General features: G+C 39.6%; 1 protein-coding gene across 6 annotated transcripts in view; it reads left to right on the top strand.

Moving 5' to 3' along the window:
* The window catches only part of PIAS1 (protein inhibitor of activated STAT 1), a 48806-nt gene that overhangs the window by 13210 nt on the left and 20410 nt on the right, over nt 1–15186 (top strand). For 3 of the 6 annotated variants that reach the window (XM_026709394.2, XM_087941855.1, XM_026709391.2), the window contains exon 2: nt 10873–11317. In XM_026709394.2, the coding sequence (XP_026565179.2) occupies nt 10873–11317 (445 nt within the window). Of the gene's footprint in view, nt 1–30; nt 59–6002; nt 6025–10872; nt 11318–15186 lie in introns of those variants that run through there. The other 3 variants (XM_026709392.2, XM_087941856.1, XM_087941857.1) reach the window with 2 other exon arrangements.

The raw sequence follows: 15186 nt of genomic DNA, 5'->3' as shown, positions 1-15186 counted from the left end.
TCATCAAGGAAAGTTGTCTTTGTTTTTCAGGTGACAGAGAAAGAAGCTGCTAGAAGAGGTAGGATGGAACAATTTATTTTATTTTTAGCTTAGCACCCTCAACAGCTGTTTTGAAACTGAAAGGTTTTTGTAGGTATTGTAAGCTTGATAACTGAAACCTGTCCAGGTTGCCTTATTAAAGGTTTGGGCTTTGTTGTTAGGAAAGCTCAGGAAGGTTGCGTATGCTACTGATAGTATCTGTAAATCGTCCTATCCTGCATACAGTTTAGGGGTCCTAACCGTTCGTTTGTTTTTCCCATTTGATGAATGGAAGGTGTCACTTCCTAGTCTTCAGTTTTAGATGTTGGTAGAATGCATCTTGTGCTCTTAAAAATGTTATTTTCAGAATCCAGTGTCTTGTGTATAGAAGCTAGAGGGAAAACAAACAGCCGCAACACTTACTATAGACTAATCCATTTTGTTTGAGTTTTGTAACTCGGGGACACACCTCAAAACTCAGTTGGATGTGGGAAGAGAGTAGGCTGAGTAGCATTTAAGAAATAATTTGGAAAGACTGCTTTGGAGCACGTGGGGGTACAAGTATCATCACTCCAGAAAAAGATGCAAAACTTTAAATAGTCGTAAATAGGGGCTCCATTTGCGCCCCAAATGTTCTGAAGCACCTTTCTGAAATTAATCATCTGTAGAAAATACCGCAGAAGATACTTTTAGAAGGACGGCGTATTCCTCACCTGAGCCTTTTATGCTTTTGCTAATCTGAAAAGAGCAGTCTTGTTCTTTTGTTCGGCTAACTGTCCTTAAAAAAAATAATTTTCTTTACTGCCCCCATACCAACTTTCAGGTGCCTGGCACTTCAAAAACATAGGGCAAAAAAGATTAACATTTGCCTAGCATGAACTCAGATGTCCATGAATGCTTTGCTTTACAACTTTTCAAGATTAAATTGTCTGTCTGTAATAACATTTACTTATTGATTGATTTAAGGCCACCCAACTCCAAAGTAATTCTGGCTGCACTACACTGCAAAAGAAACAACAGTAGACAAAAGAAATCATGATTATCCGCACAAACCAAACTCTTACGTATTATACAGAATATTTCACCATTCACAGCAAGGAGAAAGCCACATTTTTAAGCACTTGTGGAACGCTATTACGGTAGGAGCTAAACAGATTTCTGGGGCATATTGTGTCAGAGAAGGCACACTTCCTGGGCCCCAGTAGATGGCATTGTTGGCATAAATGGGACTGCAATTCACCAGCTTTTTCTAATCTTACAGATAAACAGAAACCATGGAAGATAATCTTGTCAAACAACTAGGCCCTGTGCCATAAATTATAACAAGCACTTTTGATTGCATCTGGAAGCTCCCTGGGTATCAGCACAGCTCATAGAGCAATAGTGACAGATGGGCATTCTGAGGCATGTCCGTTACTACCGATTCTGCTACAGCTTCCAAACGGTCTTTAAACAGCAGCCCCGTGTAGAACCATGGCAACAACCTGGCTGTGAAGTGAATAAGTCATGAGGGACCAACTGAAGGGCCTGCTATACCTGACCCAGGAACAGGCATAGCTGGCCCATGAGATGGAGATGTGCAAATAATCACCTACAAGAGTGTTTCACAACTTTGGTCACTTTAAGATCTGTGGACCTCAACTCCCAGAATTTCCCAGCCAGCCAAGGTTGAGAAACACTGACCTACAGTATTAATTTCAAAATGGAATTGAAGATAAGACTGAATGTAGTTCTAAATGATATTATTAAATAGAATGTAACGTTTTGGTCCTATTAATATTATGGTTAGTTGCACACATTTTTTTATTCACCTACTGAATTCTTCCCAAGGATCTGGAATAGGCAGATGTTTGAAGGTAGCATAAAGGTATCCCTTACCAGATGTTACAAATAAAGTTGCCTTTGTAATTGACTGGTGGTGGTTTTGTCAATGCTGATGGTGTTCCAAATATTTTAGTGTTGCATCCAAGACGCATGTTATCTTTGCTTTCTTTTGCCATGGTAGTTCTATTTGCAGGTCTTTGTATTTTGTCATTTTCTCCAGTTCTTTCTTTCCTATTTCCACTGTCTAGAGATACAAAATCCATTATCCAGACTTTTTTCTTTCTTTCTTGACAACAGTTGTTACGTCTGGTGTGCTATGTGACAGGTGCCAGTCTTTTTGACCCAAATTCGATTTTGCACCTTTCATTTCACCTTTTTTTATTCTTATTTACCTCCTTTATCCAAGCTGCATTCTTCTTGTATTTCTTTGGGTTGTCTCAAAGGTGCTTTTTCAAAAGGCAACTGGACTTTGTTTTTCCTTGAGGATGTTTCGCTTCTCATTCAAGAAGCTTGTTCAATTCTGGATGACTGAGAATCTCCATAGACATTTCTTTGGATTGCCCTATAGCTATACTGGAGACAAATTCCTTGTGTGTCCAATCACACTTGGCCAATAAAGAATTCTATTTTCTATTTTCTATTTTCTATTCTATTCTATTCTATTCCATCTGCTGTTGGCTGGTTTATTGCAATCTTTTCGATGGATTGGTAAAAACATTTCTGTTTCTACCAATTGGAGATTCAGCCTGTAGTGTGCAATTTGATCTTGGCTACAGCTGTTGGCTACAGCCCTCTTAGCCACGAGTGCCACCTGCTCCCTAAACAGGAATCTGTTCAGAGTGCTGCAGCATAAATTCAGCACCAGAAAAGTAAACACAGGTGGCTGAGGCTTCATTTAACTTCTTTATAAACACAAAAAGTAAATTTTACAATACCAGCTGTAGATTTCTCCAGCATGGAGCAAACTCAAACAGAAGCAGACATGTTACAGGTTCGGAGCAGAACAGCAGCAACTCAGGAGCTCAGAAACGGACCTCAGTCTCACTTTAGTTCCGCAGGCAAGCAAGACACACAGCAGAGGAGAGAAGCCGTTTCACTTTCAATGGACAGACTCGGAGCTCAACAGAGCTGCAGAGCTTAATATAGAGCCACGCCTAGGCTACTTCTCGTTTCAGTTTCCAAACAGTCCTCATTGGCTGACTTAGTTGCTATGCCTATTCATTGGCTGACCTTGTTACCAGGATCTATTCCAGTTCATGACTATACTCTGACAGAGTCACGAGCCCAGAAGGACCCTGGAGTTGCACTGTTTGAATGGAGAGGCTGCCTCCAGGAGATTTGCCTAAAAAATAAAGCCTGAGCAAGAATAAAGTACAGTGGAATTTATGAAGGAGGTTTGCAATAAAAACAGCAAAGGAAGCATGGGGATATATATTAAAATTAAAGGCACCCAAAACCTAGAGATCCCTCTCCCCCAAAAGAAAAACTAATTAAAAAATAGTATGGAACTGCAGCTTATATGTTTAAATCTACTATGCTGACCAGGGCTAAAGACATGGACAAGTTCAACCAATGTATATATTAAATTTCTATGCCACCCATCTCTCTATGTGCTGTGTACAATAAAATAACAGCAATGTGATAAAACTTTGAAACATTAACATGATAAATAATTATAGTAACTTAATAAGATTTTCCAGAAAAAGAGATTTGAGCAAAAACTAGAGGAACATTATAATCTTTGAAAACATAAACTTGGAATCGGTTTTGCTTCTTGTCTGTGAGGCGGAAGCAACCAAAATCACTCCTGAAGAGTCTGTACAGTAGTTTTATTGCTGGTCAAGAATCTCGCCAGACGTCCTGCATTCCTGTGGAAGACAAGTAAGATAAGACTTCAGAGATTCTGGGAGACGTCCAGCCTGTGTGGCTTACTGCACACAGTACTTTAGATTCAAATTTTGGGTCCCTCTTGGCCCCTCCCTCCAGCCTAGCTGGAGAGCGCCACCCGATGGATTTGTAACTGGCTAACAAACCGTACTCAGTGTGTAATAATCCTTACATGGAGGGAGGTGGGCAGTGGGATACCCGGGGACTCCGTTTTAGACTTGGCTCTCTTCCGTATCTTCATAAATGACTTAGGTGAAGGGATAGAAGGGGAACTCATCAAACTTGCAGGCGACACTAAGCTGGCAGGAATAGCCAACACCCCAAAAGATAAACTCAGGATTGAAAAGAATCTTGATGGACTTGAACCCTTATCCAACAAAATAAATTTAATATAGAGAAAAGCAAAGTTTTTGTACTTAGGCAGAAAAAAACAAATGTACAAATACAGATTAGTGAAGCCATGACTCCAAAACAGTAACTGTGGGAGGTATCTTGGAGTCCTAGTGGACGATCGTTTAAGTAGGAGCCAGCAATGTGTGGCGCAGCCCAACAAGTGAATGGAATCCTAGGTTGCATTAATAGAGGGATAGAACCAAAATCTTGTGAAGGATCAGCACCACTTTAGAAAGCTCCTTAGCATTCTCCACTTGTAATACCGCTTCCAATTTTGGTCACCACAATATAAAAAAGATGTTGGGGCACTGGAAGAAGTACAGAAAAGAGCAACAAAGATGATGATTAGGCGGCTGGAGGCTAACGTCGATGAAGAACAGTTGCAGGAATTGCGTATGTCTAGTCCAATGGAAAGAAGGACTATGGGAGACATGATAGGAGGATTCCAATATTTGAGGAGCTACCACAAAGACAAGGGTTGGTGGTGGTTTCAACCTATTCTCCAAAGCACCAGAAGGCAAGGCAAGAAACAGTGAATGGAAACTCATCAAGGAGAGAGAGAAGCAACCTAGAACGAAGGAGACATTTCCTGACATTGAGAACAATTAAGCAGCGGAACCCCTTGCCTCCAGAAGTTGTGGGCGCTCTATCACGGGAGGTTTGCAAGAATAGATTGGATAGCCATTCGTCTGAAATGGTCTATAGCAGGGTGTCAACCATGGCACTTTAAGACTTGTGGACTTCATCTCCCAGAAAAGCTGGCTGGGGAATTCTGGGAGATGAAGTCCACAAGTCTTAAAGTTGCCAAGGTTGGACACCCCTGGTCTATAGGGTCTCCCACTCTAGCAGGGGCTTGGACAGAAGACCTGCAAGGTCCTTTCCAACTCTTGTTATTCTACGTTCTTTGTTCTGTGTTCCATTCCATTGTCCTACTATGGGACGTGGGCCACGGGGTCCTTCTGATGGAAACATGTCTTCTTCCCCCTCCAACTCCAGTGCTCCTGTAATGCATCCATACTTGACGCATAGAATAGCGCGTGGGGGGTTGTGTTTCCTATTATAAACTGGTTTGAGGACCTCAAAATACGGCTACAGGACCAAGCAGTTGGTGTGGTTTGATATTTCTGATCTGGTGAGCCTTATAAGGTCTTCACTTCTATCTGCTTGATTCAGATTAGTTCTTCACAGTTTTTTGGAGCACTTCCTGGTTGTTTGGGTTGTGTAGAATTTCCATTTGCTGAAAGGTGATTATAGTTTAGTTGCAAACAAAGTTTAATTTTTTTTAGTTTGCTTTAATGATATGTGTTGTTTTTCTTTTGTATTTTTATTTAAAGATTTATATACTACCTAATTTAAAGTTTTTTTGAATGGCCACATAAATGTTCCAAATTTTTAACTTAATTTTCAATTCAGTTTAATTTTATTACAGCCTTTAGCTAGCGGATAAGAAAAAGACAAATAGATAAACAACAAACAAGCATTTGTAACGATCAGTCTTAGGGGCAGCTTGCTGGGTTCTTGATTTTAAATGACAGAATTTCACAGCGTTGTATAGCAACAGCCCTTAGACTTGTATACCGCTTCATAGTGCTTTACAGCACTCTCTAAGCGGTTTACAGAGTCAGCATATGTGGTGGAAAAGCTCTTATCAGGAAGCATAAAACTCAGTGTGGAAGGTATCGGATAGACCGGGGGTTGGTGCTTAGAAGAGCCGAAACAGATTTCGGCTCATTGTGATGTGCCAGCGATGTGATTGATTCCATTATTTTTCCCTTGCTGCACAGGAAGGGATTGTGAGCCACAGGGAGATGCAATATCTGCTCTGTGAAATACTGAGAGCGGGGCATTACAGTGAGCACCAGTAAAGGCCAGTTTGTAATTTGAACGAGTCCGGGAATAAAGGTAGGGAACTATGCCTCCCTAATTAATTGTTTATGCAAGAGCTGGACATTCTGTTCAGATTAGATTGCCACCCATTTTCAAGTAATCGTTGAGCAATCAACAATTCACCTGAGTCCAACTTTGATGTGGTCTGCGAGATGCTGCATGAAAGTACTTTCTGCTTAAGGGATTTTTTTCCAAGTAGACAGACATTTAAAGCTGGAGCGGAGCAACCCAGCGGGCTGATTGATGAGTTTAAGCCAATAATTAAATATTATTAGCCAAGCTTTTGTTTTCCCTATAACCAGCCTTGCTTCTAGCCTAAGAGCCACATTTGAGATGCATCCGGAAGTATGAAATAAAGAACTAGGAAGTGATTCCCAAGAACTAAAGAGCTGATATCATCCCCTGGACTAAACTAGAATATAGACCAAGACCGACAGCTGCCAGAAAGAGTGATAGAAAGAGTAAGTATAGTCCAAGCTGTTGTCGAAGACTTTGCCTGGGAAAGTTTAATGCTATGAGTAAGATAGCTAGCAGTATTACCTTGAGCAGTGATACTATAGAATTGCTGTGGTAATTCTTTGGGCTACCTAATCAGCGTGAGTGCCTCTTCCAGCATCGGCTTGGAAAATAATTCCAAAGTACTTGAAACATTGGTTTTATTTTTTCCTGAGTTTCCACATCTCTAAAAAGGATAGATTTTTCTTCCTCACTCTTCTTAGAGTAGTATTAGAATTAGCTTTGCATAGCCTTTAGTAAGTATGCTGCTTTAGTAAACAGTAGATACATTTTAAATAATTAAATAAGAAAACTAAACGAAGCAGATTGAGCCAGTTTGTGGCAGTGGTTAAAGCCACAAGGCTAGAAACAGAGAGACTGAGTTCTAGTTTTGCTTTACGCACTAAGCCATCTGAATGACCTTGGGCCAGTCATTTTCAGCCTGAGGAAGGAGGCCGTGGCAAACCATGCCTGAAAACTTGCCAAGAAAACTGCAGGAATGAATCCAGGCAAGTCATCAGGACTTAACACAGACTTGAAGGCAGAAACATAAAAATAAAAAAACGAAGCAGATCAAAATCATCAGATCCTCCGCCATCGATCTCCATATATCATAAATGCTGGTGAATGATTTGGCTTCATCTGCCAAGAAGGTGAAAAGACAGCAGAAGAAGTGATGTGATTCTGCAGCTGAATAATGCAAAGAATTGTGTATTGCAGCTAAACAGGAAATGCTTACTGGATAATTTTTACTTTAGAAGGTGCTGACAGCATGCAACAAGTAATATTGCAACTAGCTGAAAGGGTTAGTTAGCATAATTGACAGTTTTAATAATCTGCCTCCTTTCTTGCTTCCCTCCAATTCGTTTTCTTCAGTATACAAAATATTGTGTTATGATTCATTGAATAAAATGAGGCTCCTTAAAAACAACAGCTCTGCTGATGGGGGAAATTCTTATTCATAATCAGTGGTGTCCTGATAGGTGGGACATGATTGCAAAAATACCTGGAGTTAAATCTCAGATGGGACTGAAAGCTGACATTTACTTTAAGAACTGCAGCCTAGAATTGTGCAGTGCTTCAAATTCAACGGCAGAACAGTCCTTTGGAGCAGTGGTCGCCAACTGGTGGTCCAGGGACCACTGGTGGTCCGCAGAGATTTGTGCCCCCCCCAGCACTCCCCCCAAAGCAATTAATCCAGGCTGCGCGGGAACCGAAGGATGCACCGCCCACATGGCCGCCCACCCACTGGCCCCCACCCTTCGGCTTTCGGAATTTGCAATGGTGATATTTAAGGGTAGAAACTTGATAGAATTTGCAATTTCTGTCTTGAGCGGTTAATACTAAGGGTTTTTTTTTCCCCTTTCAGTTTGCAGTGTACATTATCTTTAGCGCCTAAAAAAAGTGCATAGTGGCTTTTTCATTTCCTAAGGTTGAATGTTGCATTTTTGAACAATAATTATCTTTAAAGTGGACTATTGATACGGTAATAATTCACTGCTGGGGACTGGTATTTATGCTTTTGGGTTTGTTTTCGAATTGTGGGTAGTTCTTTCAGCAAGCCGGACAGGTGGAAATCGAGGCTTTACGTTTGTCTAGTTCCATCTCTCTGTTGCCAATTCGTTATAGAAGAGTTTGAGTTTCGTTTTCTCCAAATTATGAATATTGGTGTCCCCTCTTCCATTTTATTTATTTTGTCTATGCACTGCCAGTTCAAACCGATTCACAGAAGTTACTTACATAATGAGATATAGACAGTCAACCTTTTAAAAGCATTCTCCTCTTTCTCCTTTTTTTCTGCGACCCTGTAATCCTTTATTTCGGGGTAGAGTCAAGGGAGGGGAACTAGATGGAGCCGAGCATTTACTGGCCGGATGCCCTCCCTGCAGCTTCACCAAGTTTGCAGCAGATATTCTTTCTTTGTGCTCTCGTAAATAGCTAAGATTTGCTTAAGCAGAACATTTTAGCGTGGATGACATCCACAAACATTTCACTCCTGACGGTACAAGTAGTTCTCAATTTAAAACTACAGTTGAGTCGAGAATCTCAGCCAGAGTGGAGCAGTGGTTAGGTGGGATATGACATGATGCCCAGTTGGATTATTTGTGGTCTTTAGCGGCTTATAAAAAAGCTACCTGAAGGATTCCCCTCCATTCGCAGAAGGGAATTCCTTGGGCAGGGTGCAGGAATAGAGCTGAGACCATCAGGGTCTGGGTTCTGTTTCTGCACCCCATGGCAGCATGGCAGCACTCCTTTGTGTGCACCAACAGAGCTCCAATAATCAGGATCTGAGCTCCGTTTTTCCACCCCACCAAAGGAGTTCTCGTTCTCTTTCTCTTTCTCCCTCTCCCTCTCCCTCCTTCTCTCTCTCTCTCACACACACACACCACACACACATACACACAGCAGCTTTCAGGGATGAGAGGGTTGCAACTTGCAGCTTTCCTGCTAGCTTCCCAATTTACTTTTTGGGGAAACTGCCGGAGAAACATAATCACCGGGTGCTTGGCAAGAAGTTGTAAGTTGAAACAGGTTGCCAAATGTCCTGATTGTGATCATGTGACTGGCAGGAAATTTTACAACAGCCAGAATGTTTTATGGGCTATTAAGTACCCTTTCGGAGGCCATTGTAATGGTGGTCATTAAAAGACAGGTCATAAGTCTAAGATGGTCTGCAGTGCAGAAGTTTTCAGAAATCACTAAAGCATCTAGACTAAATACGTGAAAACAACAGATATTTTAATGGAATATATTACCATTTCTCCATTTTAAGTAACCCAGATTGTTTAACATTGAGTAAGATGGCTTAAAAACATGATTGCCAATACATGATTCAAAGGATAATAACCCTACGTACCAGGGATTCCCCTTCCCCAAAGTTTACTTGCTGTTTTCAGTCAGAGATGGTCCCATGGTGACGGTCAGTTTGTCAAGGGTTGAACTCATCTATGCTTTTCAGTCTTCTGTGCAGATCCTAAAACAGCAGAACTGACTGAGTATCTTCAAGAGACCTCAATTGTAAGAGCCAAGGAGTTGCATAATAACTTTCTAATTGTGTCCATAGTGGGTTTTTTTTTTCTTTATCACTTATATCACTATTCTGCAGAGAAGTTGGAAGTCAAAAGTGATTTCACTTAGTGATGAAGCAAAAAAAAATTATATCTTTCATAATATGCTGACTGTCATTTCGGTGAAGGAAATCTAGAGATATGCCTACCCAGAACAATTCCTTAGTATTTTATTAATCCGCTTAAAACAATTTAAAAGTTATTAAAGTAATGACATTTTGTGGTAAATCAAGGTGTCATTACCTCAGTAGCTTTTAAATCACGAAATAGGTTCATCAAATGAGGTTCATTTTTACAGCAGTTACATTTCAATAAACTCAACAGATTTTTAACCGTTTAAAAGAGAATAGGCTGGGGCACAGATTAGTTCTAGAAAAACAGTAAGCTGTTATAAATTTTTGAAAAAATTAAAAGCATGAATTAAAATAGTAAGAAAAAAGTAAAAAGAAACTTCTGTAAATTAGAAGCAGCAGAAACCTCATAAATTGTGGTCACATGACTACAAGCTTCTGTAGCACCCAGAATGTGGTCATGTGACCCCAGGGGTGGGGTAGACAGCAGCACTTGGCATTCAGCTCATAAGTCTCACTTTCAGATTCCTTGTAATTTCAGACACTTGCTAAGCGACCGACCGGTTGTAAGATGGTTGTTTGTATCTGATTGTCTTGACTGTTTTCTTGTCTTTTCTAGTAGGTCCTTAAGCTAAATAATTTCGTTAACTTTCACAGAGGATATCGTAAGAGGATATTAAATATTATTTTCTTATTCTGTCATAGGTAGTCTGGAAATGATGTGATTTGGGATGCAGTAATTTATTGCCAGATTCTTAGGCTCTTCATATATTTTTGTTTCAGACTGCTTATTGCTTGATCGTGTAAGAGAAGCACCGGGGTTTTTGCTTAATTTTATTCTATAATTTTCCCCACACATACAATATTATAGTCAGTGGTTGACAGATTTTGGCAGCCTTGCAGGCATGCCGCTCGTTTGATGTTGACAGGAGCCTCCTCTCAAACGTTGCCTGTAATACACGGACTGTTTCTGAAATGTATTACGAGATCGAGAGAAAACGTGCTCCTTAATCAAGTGCTGAACTCACAATTGGAAAAGTTTTCCTCCCAATGCAGAACAACAACAACAATCATGATATGATGATGATGATGGTGATGATGAAGAATGTATGCTCGTTGGAGTAAAGTTACGCTTTGCTTGATTCTCTAGGGTTAACTCTCTACTCTTTCATGTTCCCAGACAGCTCTGATTGAATAACTGTTGTCTTGCCTTTTTGTTTGTCTTCAAGCAAATGGTGATGAGCCTCCGAGTCTCTGAGTTGCAAGTGCTTTTGGGTTACGCAGGAAGAAACAAACACGGCCGCAAACACGAACTCCTCACTAAAGCCCTCCACTTGCTCAAGGCTGGCTGCAGCCCTGCTGTCCAAATGAAAATCAAAGAACTTTACAGGAGGCGGTTCCCGCAAAAAATAATCACCTCTGCAGACTTGTCCATCCCAAGCGTCCACTCAACGTCCATGTCATCCCCTTTGTCGTCCTCTACCATTCCGCAACTGGCTTTCGATGGACCCCCGGCAACCTCGCCATTGCTTCCCGTTTCTCTCCTGGGACCTAAACATGAACTGGACCTGCCCCATCTGACCTCAGCACTCCACCCAGTCCACCCAGACATAAAGCTTCAGAAGTTGCCATTTTATGACTTGTTGGATGAACTGATAAAACCAACCAGTCTAGGTAAGGGAATAATATTGTCGCTTTTATAAACGCAGTCGTTATATGCATGAGGATGTAAGTAGTGCATTTAAGGATCTCTTACTTTTCTTCCTTGACAACTCCCAACTTGCAGATTGAAAGCCTGTTACCTCCAGTGTGGATGGAACGATTTCTTGACTTTTTAAAGATGGACTGGAGTCTGGGTGCTATATTTGCGGTTATTTAGGTGGATGAACATGGTACAAACAAATTTTGAATGAATACAAACAAATTTTGCCAGAATATGTAATTGTAAGCTGTTGAATTATTCTTCAATAGAAAACAATTTGACTAGGGATTATTTTATTAAATAAGTTATTGGACCGTCATTGCAGAATGCTACTTAGTAATGTTCTTACTAATGACAAAAAAAAGGCCTAAGTCACAACCTACAAATTTTAAAAGTATGCTTTGGTATACCAGAATTTTTTGGTCATATGTTTACAATGTGGCACTTTGTTTTGCTAACACAAGCAATCAAAATGCCAAAAATATGAAAGACTTTAAGTTTAATTTATTTTGCACTATCGGAATTACCAGCTCACCAGAATGCTTTATTAGCGATCTTGTTACACATACAAAATTTGAGCTATCTTACAGCTTCCAAGTATCTTTTGGGCTCAGAAAGGGAGTGTTTATAGACTACTAATTTTTAAGACCATTTTTCTTAATGTGTTTTTTCTTAATGTTGAACTAATATGTAAAAATGCTGAAATAAGATATTTCTATTCTTTTTTCCTAAACACATTAGACTAAAATATGGGTGGAAACTATAGGATATATATTGCAGGGGGCACGCATAAACACACCAACGTGTCTACTGTCCCTGACCTATTATTTCTTTTAGTTTTCTTATATGTATCCATTTCATGTATTCATAACTATGTTTATACTTATACCTATTATCTTGTAAGCAATTGACAAATCAAATCAAATAAATAAATACGTGTCTAGTGTGTCCAGAACCACAAGACTGAGAAAGGCTGATGAATACTTTATTAATTATAGTAATTAGTGAGCGGGCCTATGACAAACAGTACAAAAGCACTAGGTAGACAATGCAGCAAATAAAATAGACCAAAATAATCAAATTAGAGACTGTAAGGAATGCAGAAGCTAACTAAAATATATTACTGGCCAGAGCCTAAAATCAAATAAAATTATTGATACTGTAGTATAGCCATAAAATAAAATGAGATGTCACAGTTGAGAGCACTTTTAGGCATAGGTATTTAGCTATAAACATAAAAAAGAGATGTTTGATCATTAAAAAGGTTGCAAATGAGACAGTTGGCAATTTAGAAGGTGCTAAAAGTTTTATAGATGATCGGATGTGCCAAATGTGAGTTGAGGGCAGAATCTCTTAGCTGCAGAACCAAATGTAGCTATCCAACAACATTTCAGGAGTCTAACAGAAGTAAGATATATAGTATAAACTTTGGGAGAGGTGAAATTACGGGACATTTATTATTATCATACATGTTCTATGTTTTTAAATGTCTAAGAGACACTTGCCTTATATGAAGGAGTCCAACTGACCTATCCACAGTCCTGTAGCTTTCTGGGTGTCTCAGGGGATTATATTGATGTGAAGCTTTTCAGATCCTGAAAGAATCTGTCTGCAAGGCCCTGCCTCTCCTCCTTACTCAAGAAAGTAAACACTCTTGAAACTTGGTATTTCAAAAGGAACCTTTTATTGAGCAGAAGTGATAGCAGAACAAAAGCAAAGCAGGCTCTGAATCCCCTCAGGCAATATAGTTGGAAATAAAGCACTTTCAGCAGAGCGGATCCAAGGTGGATTCAGCCAATCTGCAGGTGTGAAGTTATTGTAATATTGTATTGTATACTGAAAACCAGATAAGCAAGCATTCCCATGGGCTTTCAGAGTGAAACAATCCACATGGCCCTCCCCCCTTATACATTCCCCAAAAGGTGAGAAAAATCTCAGGGTGCTTAGGTGAAAACAGCAGTTGTCAAAAGTAGAAATAAAGAAATATACTTGGGGTCCCACTCTTTCCCCAGTTGAATGGCAGTATCACTCTAGGGATCTGAGACTGTCTCTCCTTTCAAGCCATTATCTAACTACGTAGACTCTAAACAATATTGCAAATCATTAACCAATTTCATGTATATTTGTGTAATATTCAGCTCTCTAAATTATTTCCTTTTCAATTAGGAAGAGGAGATAAATTGAGCTTTTCAGTCCTTGGTGAATTCTGGTCAGAAGCACAGAGTAAGGTAATAATGTAGTATTGCATACTCCAAATAATTCCTGCCCAAGAGAATTTTGCAAAGTCCTAATCTAGCCTTTCAGGGCTTTCTTGAAAAAGATTACTTATCAGCACTACTTCAGACAAACGGTGCAGCTCTGCAGTACGAATGCACACTTGAAATGAAGTTTCTTAAAAAAAGCAGAAGTGCAGATAGATGTTTTTGAGAATTAACATGCCTTGGGGTATGTTAAAATGCAATGGTACAGTAGTTAATTGTTCAAGGCTAATTATTAAATCCTGTTAATGTATTAGGTTAACTCAAAAGCATCTGTTTGAAGTCTCTTTTGTATTTGGAGTATCCTCACTTTTTTTTTTTTTTACTGTTTGTTCAGACTCTGAAGAGCTAATGCAAATTCCAGTTACTTGTGACTCTTCCTGCTTGGATTACGGCCAGCCCTGCTGAGTCTCTGGCTGTTTTCTCTGCTCTCTCAGGGCCCTAATAGACATTTGGGTTTTCACACTTACAATATGGCTATCATTTTGAGGGCTTATTGAAGAGAACCAGAAGTGGCTCTCTGTCCCTTGGGAAGATGGTGTCCCCTTGCTATTACTCTTAAGATACAGATGTTCTTTTGTCGGTGGAAATAAATTCATGGGCAAGAATTTTTCTCTGAAACGACACAGTTGCAGTTCTTAATGATTTGAGGATTTTATTTTAAATGTGTTCTTAAGATCAGCAAGAAGATAATTTTGTCAGTGTCTTTTAAGATCACAAGGAACAATTTTTTTTAGGTTTCCGGCTGATAATTTCAAATAAATTGTTAGCTTTAGAAATGAAATGTACAGTGAGAACACACTTTTATTTTAATTTTAAATATCGAGCTAATTCTTCTGCAGTTTTTGATGCCTTTCAATATTGAAACAAGAGAATGCCTCATGAATAAAAAAAATGGACCATTTCATCCTTTAGTATTATGAAATGGCATGGGATTAATTCTCTGCTAATCCTGGATTCAGACTTCATCTGTAATAATTTCCAGCATCAAATTGTTCCCTGTCCCCCACTGAGCCAGTCTGCATGGTTGTTATTAAAAGTCTGTGCATCGGTTGACTTAGAAGGGTTTGTGTTTTGTCCAGCCTAATGGGAGCTATGGAGGGATTTGGACCTCCTGAGATATAAGGGCTTGTTAGTTTCTTCCACTGTAGCAGAAGTATAACTGAGTGAAACTTACAGCATTCCCTTCTTAACACATCTTTGCACTTGTTCTACTCCTAGAATTCAAATAGAGGTGGTCTGTTTTAAATCATGTAGCAAAAAAACACTATTATATTCTGCTGCAATCCTTAATCTTTCCATTAATTCTAGGTTGACCTATCCTGTTGCTGCTGCCTGCTTCTGTGAAATCTTCGGTGTAGAAAATAATTCCTCTTTCCTGCCACAACAATCTAAACTATATTCCTGGTTCTAACAGATGTTATCCATTAAAGGAGCTATGGTGACGCCTGCTTAAATTGACCAAATATTAATTGTCTTAGTCGAATCCTGCAAGGATCCAGGCAGTTAACAGAAGCCAGGTGTTGACCTGGATGCACGTTTGCGGATGAAATGCTTCTCCAAGTCCAACCCAGTTTGTTTTC

This window comes from Pseudonaja textilis, chromosome 13 (genome assembly GCF_049901715.1).
Source record: "Pseudonaja textilis isolate UNSWEBS1 chromosome 13, rPseTex1.2, whole genome shotgun sequence".
NCBI classification, from domain to species: Eukaryota; Metazoa; Chordata; class Lepidosauria; order Squamata; family Elapidae; genus Pseudonaja; species Pseudonaja textilis.
This window is presented reverse-complemented; position numbering and strand designations above follow the sequence as displayed.